General features: G+C 44.7%; 2 protein-coding genes across 6 annotated transcripts in view; one reads left to right on the forward strand and one right to left on the reverse strand.

The window, feature by feature from the left end:
• Positions 1–1,908, forward strand: part of CRYBG3 (crystallin beta-gamma domain containing 3) — a 117,067-nt gene extending 115,159 nt beyond the window's left edge. For both annotated transcript variants that reach the window (XM_080800719.1, XM_080800720.1), the window contains one exon: positions 222–1,908. In XM_080800719.1, the coding sequence (XP_080656845.1) occupies positions 222–310 (89 nt within the window). In that variant the 3' untranslated portion in view covers positions 311–1,908. The remainder of the gene's footprint in view (positions 1–221) is intronic.
• Positions 1,234–12,493, reverse strand: part of RIOX2 (ribosomal oxygenase 2) — a 33,909-nt gene continuing 22,649 nt past the window's right edge. For 3 of the 4 annotated variants that reach the window (XM_080800741.1, XM_080800743.1, XM_080800742.1), the window contains 6 exons: positions 9,780–9,883; positions 6,525–6,627; positions 5,921–6,092; positions 4,087–4,175; positions 2,713–2,799; positions 1,234–2,272 (listed from right to left, as the gene is read on the reverse strand). In XM_080800741.1, the coding sequence (XP_080656867.1) occupies positions 2,114–2,272; positions 2,713–2,799; positions 4,087–4,175; positions 5,921–6,092; positions 6,525–6,627; positions 9,780–9,883 (714 nt within the window). In that variant the 3' untranslated portion in view covers positions 1,234–2,113. The remainder of the gene's footprint in view (positions 2,273–2,712; positions 2,800–4,086; positions 4,176–5,920; positions 6,093–6,524; positions 6,628–9,779; positions 9,884–12,493) is intronic. The other variant, XM_080800744.1, reaches the window with a different exon arrangement.

The following is a 12,493-nucleotide window of genomic DNA, read 5'->3' on the forward strand; positions in this document are numbered from 1 at the left end:
TTGGGCACACGGCTTTTGCAGTCAACTGTTTTACCTCTTAGCTTTTCAATTTGAATCATACTATGGTCTGACTTGAGGTTAATCATAGCTAAGCTTTTTAAACTCAGCTTCCCACTCCAGGCTGCTTTGGAAATGAAGTCTTAATCCACCACACAGTGGGCTGAATACTGCTGAGCATCTGTGTGAACAAATAATCTTTTCTTTTGGAATTCCCATTTTAGGAGGAAATTATTATGACAAGACTCATGTAATTGTAAATCAACCCCTGGAGGGAGAAGAAACACAGAAATGGGACATTGAAATATTGTGAGAGAATCTGCACCATCTCTAGAAAGAGCAAAGAAGGAACCTCACTCCCTCAGAAATGAAGTTACTTATCCTCACAGTCCTACATCACTAAGCAGAATGATGTTTTCTTCCAGCTTCTAAGACCATTGCTCTTAACCATGGAAACACAAATATTCTTACCAGTTGTGTAGTGTCCTGTGAAAAGCATGTTCTGATTTCTGCGAAAGGTTCTAGTCCTGCTTGGTCTCCAGTGTGTGGTGAGAAAGTTCCCTCAAGTGTGTGTTTTCTCACCTATCCACCAGATACAAGTCCTATTCCTGACTGTCATTGTAGGACACTGGTGACTGTCAGCCTGTATTAGCTATTAATATCCTAGGAGACGGTATGTGAGTGCTAATAAGCATAGGGAAACAAATTCCTTTAGGTCAAGTCATCCTTTTGCAAGAAGATGAATATTTTTTTTTAGCAATGCCTGAAAACATATTTATTAATAAAGCTTCCTATTAAGCTGCTGTATTAAATAAGCCTTAAAGGTTCTTCTCTACTGAGGCTTTTATAACTGAAGCACCGTTAAGTATTCGTACTTGTAACTGACCCCAGGGAAGGACCTCAGCTTTGTTCAGGAAAAAGGTTCGAATACTGGTGTATTTTCTATGGCCAAACTAAAAAAGCACAAATAACTTGTGACCATCCTTGCTCTCTTTAGTAATAGACGCCCTTCGGGTGACAAGACTAACCAGTGGTCACCTGTCCTGGTGCTGAGACCTCACCCTAGATTTTGCCTGATCCTGCCCTCAAGGAGCTGTTTAGTCACATTTTTCTTTGTCTGCCTGAAGTAGTAAAGGGAAATTCCAAAATGTTTAAATTAAAACCAAGCAGTATTTGAACCTTGACTTAATGGCTGAAAATTCAGTTTTTCATTTCCATTTTTAAGCAAAATCAGGTAGGATATCAAGTATTCATTACCACCTTTAAAAATTATACAGTTCTTAAGTTTAAAACCAACTCAGGAGGGAAAAATACTTAAGTTGAGACAACTGTTCCCTTTGTCCCAAACTTTTACCAAAAAGCAGAAAACTGCTCTATTTTTATATAGAAAGATTAAATACTCCAGTGATATTTTTAAATATCAGCCTATGAGCACTTTAGAATGTAAAATAACAGTGAATTGTTTAAATGCAAAGACCCTATATTTTGAGCATTTTTTATAGAGACTTGGTCTTTCCATGTAAATACTGAATGTTTTTCCTTCAGTCTCAGGCTCTTTGTCATCTTTGAAGCAGCATCTATAAAACTCACATATGCCCATAGATGTGAGTCCTTTCATTAGTGTGACAGTATTTAATGAAACTTATGTTATCGGGGTAACTATTTTAATGGGGGGAGGGGGTTGTGTATACACGAAGGTATGTATATTTTCATTGTAAAAAACCAATTTAAAATTTTTCTTTGTGTTAATTGTTTAAAAGATTTCTGTAGGGGCCAATGAGGCTCTTTAAAGAAGTTGTTTCTTCCAAAGAACAACGACAAAGCCAGGTAACGACCTTTAAATTTCAATGATACATTTACTGGAGTTGTGCCTTTTCTACCACACTGGAATAAATGAGTTTTCCAAAAGTACGGTTTTGTTACTGAGACACCTTTCTTCTGTGTGCCTAACTCCCTGAAACAGGTACGGCTCATGTTATTAGAAACAAAGGTGAGGAAAATTGTTGTAAGACCAGGTCAGTCCCAGTCGACTGACTCAAAGCACCACATCAATCATTGCTCTTCTTTGCACATGTGTGTGTCTGTGAGACGGTACATCCTGGATTCTGGGAAGGCACTAGACTACCTGGATTAAGCATTCTGTCCAGAGGGATAACACCAGGTTTTCCTTTTCCTCATCTGTGGTAAGTTTCAGGTCCTTGACAGAAATAGCTGAGTGGTCCCAAATTTGCTTCAGTGCATCCATATGTGATAAAGGGAAGCGAAGTCCGTGGGACTGAAAGACGATAAACTAGTCAGATGAAAATTATTAAAGTGGTATTTTCATAAAAACTTGTACAGTTCTCAGTATTTTTGGTACCCTTACAACTAGATAATGTATAGAAATTGCCAATTCCCACATAAAAACTCAGACTTCACAAAAGGTCTCTGAGTTTATATCCTAAGAAATTAGTCATTTGAAGTGCTTCATATTTATATTACACATTTCCTACCAGGCTACCGGGTCCCAGCTCATATCTTTTAAAGTTGATATATGTGTATGTATATCACAGAACTGTCTGACTTAATCATCCCTGTGCAAGGGCTCTGTCAATTGTGTGAAACATTAAGCCCACGCTGCAGTCACAAGAAAGCACATCCCCCATAAATTAAAGGTAACACATTCTTCCCAGCCATCACCAAATCACAGGAAAGACATTTTAGGTTGGAACAGACCTCTGTTTCCTCATTTCCCATCATGTGTGTCTCTCTCCTATTCTTCAAGGAATGATAGATGTAAACCATCTTTTTCTGAGTTTCATCCTTAAATAAAAGGTAAGAGTTGTCAACAACACAGTATTGAGAAGATCAACACAAGGAGGGTTCTCCAAAACAAAATTCAACACCAAGAATCTTTTTGGCACAAAGTTAGAATATATATATATACACAAACTATATCCCTCAGATTACTATTTGTATATAGCAAATAGGCACTGGTCTTTTTTTAAGATGAAACAGTGTAGCTTGTAGAGCATCATCAGAAATGTGGCTTAATGAAAAAGCAACTACTTACATATCAGCTTATCAATGAAACATTCAAGTTTCATTTAATCCAGCCAGCACTATTTTTATATCCATATGATATTCCCAGTTATAAGCTGGCAATTTATGAACACCAACAGAGTGAATACTACCTCTTGAGAAATACCGGCTGTGGGATCTATAAAAACTTCCAATTACTGTAGACTCCTGTTCATCCATCTTACACAGTGACCAGAACCTCAGTCCTTGTCACCTCTTAGATAAGGGTTACTAGGACTTTTTTTTTTTTTTTTTTAAGACTACAAGAGTTTTGAGATTTTCTGTATATACTATAAACCAGTCCTGTCCAGGTATGACCCTGATGGCTGTGACAGTCTGGTTATGCACACCTCTAGCTCCCCTAACTCTCAGCCCCTCCAGTCACTCATGGAGTACCTCCCAAGATGGCTGGCCAAGAGGAAGAAGGTGAAGCCATAGCTGGAGGTCCTTAGGATTGTGCAGGGAGCTTTAGTAATAAATACGGAAGCTGTAACCCGGATCAAGTGAAGCCCAGGAATTTATCATTTCTAAAAGTTTTCCAGTTGTGTCTAGGATCAGTATGCCAGTTTTAGGAACCAAGGGGCTAGGTGGCAAGGTTATGGATATAAATTTTCTTCTCCATGTCTAGAAGATAGAACATCAACAAAATCGTACATGATGACAGACTAGGCAAGGTACAGGATGGGAGAGTGCGTGAGGGAGGTGCGTGAACATGAAGGATCTGCAGTTGTCTGAGCCAGTGCAGTATGGCCTGAACCAGGAAGCAGAGACCAGGCATCCATCACTGGATGAGGGAAATGAAGGAGGGATCTGTGGGCATGAGCGCCCACCACCAATGCCCAAGAGGCAGGCATCCTTGGCATAGTGAGATCTGGGCACCCTCTGATGTAAAGCCAGGGCACTATGTTAGGAGGACAGACGGCTGCCCAGTGGGTCTGAAAAGGTAGGGGCCATCTGTTAGTTTGATAACCTGAGGTCTGTGATGGAAATGTCCTGGGAGAGGAGACCTCCTCCCCTCTGGATACTCACAGATTGATCCTGATCCGGCCCTACTGTGAGGATGGCGTGGTCTTTGAACTGCAGTCTCACTGTGCTGTCCAACTTTGGTAACTGTCCACCTAGAAGACCCAGAGGAGGAAAGCCAGCCTTCACTAGAGGAAACCCAGGCTCAAATTTGTGCACAGTGAATCCAAATGTGGGGTGCCCTCCAACTCTAGTATCGGCTTACCCCATATTTATAATGATACTGAAGTATAGTTTACAACCTTACGGAGCTCATTCTTATAGATCTAAACGAGGCCACAGAAGCAGAGTAGCTGTACCTTCTGCACCCAACACTGGCTTCCCCAGGTTCCAGGCCCCATCTGCCGCTTGCTCTGTGTGTCAAGCCCAGCAGTACAACAACTGAGTTCATATCACACCACCTCACCAAGGACTAGTTGTGTAATCCTAGAAACTTACCCCATCCATGGAGGTCAACCATTGTATTATGAAAGCCACCTAATTAAGCTCACAGAAAAAAAAGTCTTTTCCAAGTTGGATTTAACTTCATACAAAAGTTACCCACTAAAAAGAGACCAGACTTACAGGGTCATCTGGTTGAAGAAGGAGTCTTGAGGGAACATAGCGTTAGACTCTTAACGGCTAAGACAAGGAAGAGTTCTGGTAAGATAATTCTGTGCTATAAGCTGATACTCAGAAAACTGTTTTACTAAAGATTAAAATACATATGTTGGTAAAATCTATTTTGAACAGGTGCAAAAACAAATTCTAAACTTCCCCGAAAGATGAAATTCTAAAGTGGAATAATTATTATAAAATTATAAAGTGGAATCAATGTTAAAGGTGACCTTACAGATTGTCTTATTTTAGTGTGTCTCAACCATGAGAAAGGAAGCTTTTATAAACCTTAGTAAAAATAATTGTCTCAACTCTACAGAGAAGGAGAAAGGCAGCAGGATTGCTGGCCTGGCACTCACAGCCCTGTCTCAGTGTTCTCCTGCTGAACACAGACCGTTCCACAGAACACCAACATTCAACAAGCCTACTCTGAAAGAGCAAAGCAAAAGCAAGACCAGCCCAACATCATGTCAGAACTCAGGCGAAAGCAAGAATACTGTCCAAACTTCAAAAATGACCCAATGCCCCTGTCCTGCTGATCTCCTCCCTTACTAACTGCCACCTCCGCCTCATTTCATCCCTCCTGCCTACACAAGACCAAACAGACTCCTTATTTTCTGACGGCGTCCATCCCAGAACAAAGCCCTGCTTTCTCAACCCTCCTGAAAAATCACCTAACTCAAGCTATAAATATAAATCCCTCCAACAATCTTATACTGAGATGCCCCACAATTCCCAGCAGTGTGTGGTCTTCCCTGTTGTAACAAGTCCTAAATTCATCTGTCCCACTGCAGGAGTGTTGTACCGATGGCCTGCTATCACCACCTATCCAGAAGGGTTAGGTCATTTCCAGCCTAAACTGGTCACAAAATAGTCACTTGGAACTCTGGGAATGTTAGTGACAACCTTGGGCATTCTTACATTTCACCCATCCGTGAGATAATCTTGCTGGAATTATTTTAGTGTTCAAGTTCTTAAAGCTTCCTGAAGATGGTGAATACCAGAGTGCCCATAAATACACATATTTCTCACCCACAATCACAGGGCTCTTTCTCCCCATCATGCTGGGATGCAGGTTCTTTACAAAAAGACTTGTGAGATACAGGATCCCTAAAGCAACAGCATGTCTCATCCAAACATAACATGCTAAAGATAGATCTAGGTCCACCTTAATTCTAAAATGCTGCTCACTTTCTACCTGTCCAAAGAGGAGCCCATCCAGGAAAGCCTTGAAATGCCGCACCTGGTGTTGAAAGCTCCGCTGGGTCTCCCATATGGTAAGGGGGGAGTCTGTTCATAACAAAATCCTTCTTCATGTCAGCTGAAAGCAGCTCTTTGGTGCCCTCCAGCCGGTCGGCAAGGGTCCTCAGAAAGCCACTTAACCTTCTCCTCGCAACAGCCGTGGCGTCCACCTGCTGGAAGCAGAAGTGAGTCCTGGCCCGAACTCCAGCAGGGCTTCCTGTGCGTGTCCTGGTCTCCAGAGCAGCCCGTGGAGCATCACCAGCCGGCATGGCCAGTGGGGCTCCTATGCAGGTCTCACTCCTGTGGACTGAAGCTATGGCTCCTCCTGTCACGGGACTCAGATTCAGCCACTCCCTCAGCCAGCGTTCCCACCCTGCCCTCTAGCGACCCCCGCGCAGTCTACACAACAGTCTCAGCCCTTCAGCTCCCACATAACGTGCAGCGCCACGGTCTCTGCAAACCACACATCGATGCAGGCAGTGCAGGAGGAGATGAGCTTGACTCCAGTGGGAAGAAGGATCCTGGAGCCCAGAGGAGGCAGGCCACAGCTTCTGCTGGCCCGGGCTGCCACTGCCCACCCCCCGACCCAAGTCTTTACTCCTTACCAGGAGCAGCTGCCGGGGTATGCCAGCCCGGAACTCCAGATCTTCCTTGGCAGTGTCGAATACAAGCCCCGAAATGGTGTCCAAAAGGAAATCTCCCCACGAACTGCAACATGCACCCAGAAAGAAAACTGTGAACACCCACAGAATCTACATAAAACACTGATTACTAGTAAATCCCAAAGTTACAAACTACATTCTGACTCCCCAGGCACAGTGAGTTCCATTAACTGGACATTACTCAGCACAAAAAAACTTGAAGGCCTTCATCAATCACACTGCTTCTCCCCCTCCCCTTTCCCAGACACTCATGTGGAAAGTTAGAAGGTGGGAAGCTAGGCTTTAATTCACGACTTTTCTTAAAAGATACCACACAATCCTAAACAGGTGTAAGTAGGAAGTTCAAGGGCCCAATTTATTTTTAATGTTTTCAGTTGTAACACAAATGTCTATGAGAGGAGCTCTGTAGGAAATTTTTAACAATCACAGGACCTAAAAAATAGTTTATGTTAAAAAATTCCAAAAGAAATACGTTTAGGTTAACAGCAAAATCCCTGGACTGTTACACATTATCTGAACTGTTAGACATTACATTTTCCTTTTTCCCTTATAAAAGAGGGGCACTCTTCCTCAGTGAAATATCCAACATCAATTAATTTCAAAACAGTCAATATGCAACTTGTTAAACTCTAGCAGGGCTAGAAGGGTAGAATCCAGTGGCCAAAAATAACATCTAGGGATGAGCATCAGTGTTCAATTACCTGAATTTGTCTGGGCCATTTACAGTTGGCGCACTCCTAAACGTGTGCCACTGTAGAAACGCTCTGTGGGGTTGCTCTCTTTAAATATTTCTAGCTGTTTAAAATCTTCCCTCAGTATCACCAGATTTCAAATAGCTGGCTATGTGCAAAAATGGGAATTCACAGTATGACTTTTGCTTCTCATTCAGTAAGCAAAATTAACACTTTTATGCTTCCTTCCAAAAAAGTGTCAGAAAACAAAAGTCACATCAGTGACACTTTCCCTAAGATGTCTACCATTTGGTGTCCTCACACTTTGCAACTTAATGTTACACCCAGCCTCACATCTGACTGAATGAGCCGCCTCCTGGAGATCTTTTACCAGCACAAAAAGAAGCTCTTCTTTTGCAGGGTCATAGGTGAAATTGTGCAGCAGTTACTCATGAAGAGAGGTCATTGCAGTTAAACTGAGCTCTGTGCTCTTGTTAGAGTCAGAATGGATCTTGGGCCAAAATTTGAGATTAATATCTCTTGAGGGGTTCACTTTGGCAAAACAGTTAAATTAACCTGCTGCTGTCCCAGATCCCAGACACTCCCAGCAACTGACCCTTGAGAGGGTTTAGGGAAAGGCCCCAATCCTCACCGTGCCAGTGCTGTCAGGGGTACCAGGCCCACGGCACAGGGATATCTCTGGGGAGCAATGGTTCCTGAGTTCCAGTTTGTCCCATTCTAGCTCCAGCACCACCGATAAAGGCACAGGTCAGCGTCTGACCTGAGACTCCTCAATCATGGTGACTGTCCACATCCCCCGCTGACCAGAGAAGGCACATGTGGGACCCAGGGGCAGCCCACCAGATCTTCACTCTTGGGATTGGCAAATAGTTTAGCAGAAGTAGAAGCTATTAGATCCAGGGAGATAAAGGGAGGTCAGATAAGTAACCGATGACGGCTTACGGATGAGTCAATGGTATGAGTAAATAGGAGATGAGGAAGGAAAACAAGTGCACGAAAAGCCACTGACCAGAAAACTAGTTGGAGGCATCAAGTGGATGCAAAAGACAGAGAATCCCAGAATGGGGGAGTAGCTTAGTCACATTAACGGCAGGACACCAGAAGCTACACAGACACCCACAGGGCCAAGATGGCTGCCAAGGCCCAGAGCTGCTTGACACCCACTGTGAACTTCTGGTTCCAGCTTCCCTGGGGCTGGCCCTTCTCCAGTTCTTACAACCCCACTTCCGCAATTTCTCCTGCTCTTCTTGAGCCTGCCGTGATGACCTGTTCCTGGCTATGCCTAGTGACAGTGAGAAGAGCATTTTTCATAAAGGAAGCATAACACAAGCTTTGGCCTACTTGTGGGTAGGGACTACACTAACTATAGGCCAGGCTCCAGCTAGTTGCTTTGGTCAGCCTCTTAAACACATGGGTTCATGTCACCCAGAAAAGCCAGATGAGGAAGAAGTCATGCTTACTTGTTTTGCAAGTTATGGCTCTGAAGGTAGGAGGGGACCTGCTGTCCACTGGGACTGGGATGCCTCTCCTACCCTGACCATCTGACCCACCTCTGCTTCCTCATCCTTTAAGACTCACTCAGCCTGGGTGTCATTTCTGAAGCCTTCCCTGTGCTCCTCAGGAGTCTCCTCTGCACACCCATGATGGAGTTATCCCAGTGCTAACTATGTCCCGGTCCGTCTCCCCTCCTACCACCACTTCCAGAGCGCAAGTTCTCTCCAAGCGCCTTCAGTCCCAGGCCGCATTCCCAGCAACTGCACAGGGTCTGGTGCCTGCACGCTGCAGGGCGGCGACGACTGGCAGGTGCTAGGAAGGTGGCTGCTGGCAGGAAACTGCTCACAGGGAGGCTGCTGCCGCCCAGGTCCTGTGAGGCGGCACTCACCAAAATGGAACACGGTTTTAATTAGAACTGTGTTCAGCACATGTGCTTTTAGGTCTCACTGTTCCAGACTTCCTTTCCTACTCAATTTCATGAACTTTATAAAAAGTGGAACTCTTAAAAGAGATCTGGAGGTTTCAGTGGATACAGAGTTTCTGTGTGGGGTGATGAAAATGTTTTGGAAACAGTGGGGATGGTTGCACAACAGTGTGAATATAATTAATGTCACCAAATTGTACAGTTAAAAATTATTAAAGTGGCATATTCTATGTTATAAATATTTAACTGCAATAAGAAAATGTTAGAGAGGCCACAAGCCCACCCTGGCTTCACTAACACAGAACCGCTGCAGTTCTTTCTGCCCAAACTCTGGGAGCCTCATGGGGCAACTCCCAATGTTCTATACAGTTAGGCTCAGGATGTTCCCAGGAGGAACCCCAGATGGGCCCGCGGCATGGGCAGGACTCTATAAAGGAACTGGAAGTTAGCAAGGGAGCCCGAAGGAAACCCCTGAGGTTGGATAAACAGGACAGCAGTGGCCAACCCCCTCATTCCCTTCTGCATGTGGCTGCCATGGGCCACAACTTGAGCTTCCCTGGGATGGACGGCTGGGAGGAGAGTGTTTACTTGTTCTGGTAGGTGCTGATGGTCACGTGAGTGGAGTGGGCCAGCCCTGGAGGAGTGTCCGCTTGATGAATGGTCCCTCTGGGAAAGTACAGGAAATCACCTGGCTGAAGGAAATTAAAAAAAAAAAAAAAATGAGAGAAGGGAGTTAATAAGGAGGGTGTCTTTTCAATCCTCCATGTCTTAAAGAGACAAAAATAGGCTCTGGGTTTCAGTCTTCCATTCTAGAAACCTACTTTGTGATTCCTGAGGTGGTCTGTGTGCTGGGCTCCTGGGGTCCCACTAGTCTAGCTTCACCATGCCTGTGAGCCTGTCACTGTGAACCCCAAACCTGGAGAGGGTTTTAGTACCCACTTTCTTTATTCACAAGCTAAGAGCAGGTACACTGAAACTGTCCTGCCCCAATCCTGGGATCAAGCGGGTGACACCCTGGGGAGCCTGCACCCTCCTCTGTCTACCCTTCAAGTGGTGGAGTGAACAGTAGGAGCCTTAGAGTCAAACAGACATTGCCACTTACAGGCTAGTGACCCCAGGAAATTACTGAACCCCCCTAAGCCTCAGCTCCTCCACCTGTAAAACAGAGGCACTGGCCCAACAATCACAGACTTATTTTCAGGATTAAAGGAGATGCCATCTCCAGAGTTCCTGGAGCCATGACGGCAGGAGGTTGTACTATAATTAGTCTTCTACCTGCCACCCGCCCTCTCCTCACCAGCAAGTTGGTGAGCTCTTCCAGGCAGGGTCAAGGTCCTTTATGTATTCCCCAGAGCCTGAGCCACCAAAGCATCAGGTATACAACAGAGGCTCAATGAATGTTTAACCCTTCACTTGAACCTAAAAACTAGATGTGAGGGAAGATTAGTCACGCTCTTGGGCAGGTGAACCTCTTCTACTCTGTCCCAGGTCTCGCCCAACCCAGGGGACAGAAGTATCCTTCCTAAATCACTCCAGAGGCTACACCCTCCTTAATCCCACCGGGATTAAAAAAAACCCAAAAACTGCCACCACAGGAAGCAGTCAGCTCACTGGTGAAGAGCATGGGCCCTGCAGAGGCAGCTCAAGAAACAGCAGATTTAAACAAACAAAAAAAAAGAAAAGAAAACAAAAGTTTTCTTAATGTTAAGATTTTCCTTAAAGCAAGAAACAATATACAATTAAACATATTCGTGAGCACTGTCTTGGTGGCTCATGCACCCTGAATGACACCAAGCTGACAGGGAAATTACTCCTTCAAGCAAATGCTTTACTCACAATTACACCTATTACTCACTGACTGTCTCTGCACCACCCCTCTGAATGAGACCTTCATTTGTGCATTTATTCATACCACAAACATCTGATTAACCAATCTCCATCCTCTTCCTATGCCAGGCACCATGCTAGGCACTGGGGATAGAGCGGCAAACAAAACAAGGCCTGCCCTTTGGTAGTTCATTCAAGACAAAGAGCAAACATTTGAGGAGAAAGAAGAGTCAACGGATACCATAAAAACATTCTAGTGGAGCACGGCAGATAAAGCAGTAAATAAATAAGGTCCAGCGGTGGTAAATACAGTGAAAATGAAAGAAGCAGAAGGAGAGGAATGAAGCATATGGGAGTGGGGGGGCAGGGTGTGCCTGGGGTAATGGGTGCCATTTTTATTCAGGATGGGCACTGAAACCTCACTCTGCTACAATGACATTTCAATTGAGACTTTAGGAAATGAGCAAGCCAGCATGGGACTACCTGGGCAGAAAAGATTCCAGGGAGAGGGAAGAGCAGCACAAAGGTCCTGAGGTTGAAAATGTGCTTGGCACCTTTGAAAAGCATTGGTCAACATGGTAGGAGAGTAGTGAGGGTGAAATGATGGGAGATGAAGTGAAAAGGCAGTAGAGGGGCCAGATGACAGGGCATTCTGGGCTGTTTTAAGGATTTCAGCTTTTATTCTAGATTTAAAAGAAAGGGCAAAGGGTTCAATGGCTCTCAAAAGGAAGTTCTGGGCAAAGGGTTCAATGGAACTCAAAAGGATCATATGGTTGCTACGTCAAAAAAGTCTGCAATGGGGATACCAAATAGGAGGCTTTTGTATAGATCCACATCCAAGGGTTTTATCCTGAACAAGCAGGAAAATGGAGAGCCAGTTACAGGAAAGGAGGCTAGGGAGAGGGTGGGAAATGGGAGTTTACTTTGCAGAATATTAAACTGGCAATACCTTTTACCTTTTTAGTGAAGATATTAAGTAGGTAGCTGGACATAAGTCTAGAGTTTAGATATGTAGGCTAGAGACAGAACATAGCACAGAAAATATGACAGTCCAGAGGGAATTTAAAACCATGGGAGTAGGTACGGATTGAGGAAAGAGGTCCAGGAAATAAGCCCTGGCACCCTAACTTTCAGAGACGCAGACTGAGGGCAAAAGAGCAAAGGAGAATGAAGAACAGCCAGTAGGTGGGCAAGAGAAGAGAGGGTGGCATCCCAGAAGCCCAGTGAAGAAGGCAGGAATGACCCACTGCATCCAGCTAGGCTGACGGGGCTGCTGGATGCAGCAGGTAAGCACTGTACTGATCTTGACAACATGGAGGCCCCCAGTAACCTTGGGGAGAATGGTTCTGGAGGAATGGAGGAAAGCATGGTGGGAGGAGTGCCCGAGAGCAGGAGAGAAGACCAGGAAGGGTGACAGGGTCCCTACTGTCTACGTCCTAACCCCGGGCACCTATGAATATTTAGGGCATATGGAC

This window comes from Martes martes, assembly GCF_963455335.1.
Source record: "Martes martes genome assembly, chromosome: 1".
Classification (NCBI taxonomy): domain Eukaryota; kingdom Metazoa; phylum Chordata; class Mammalia; order Carnivora; family Mustelidae; genus Martes; species Martes martes.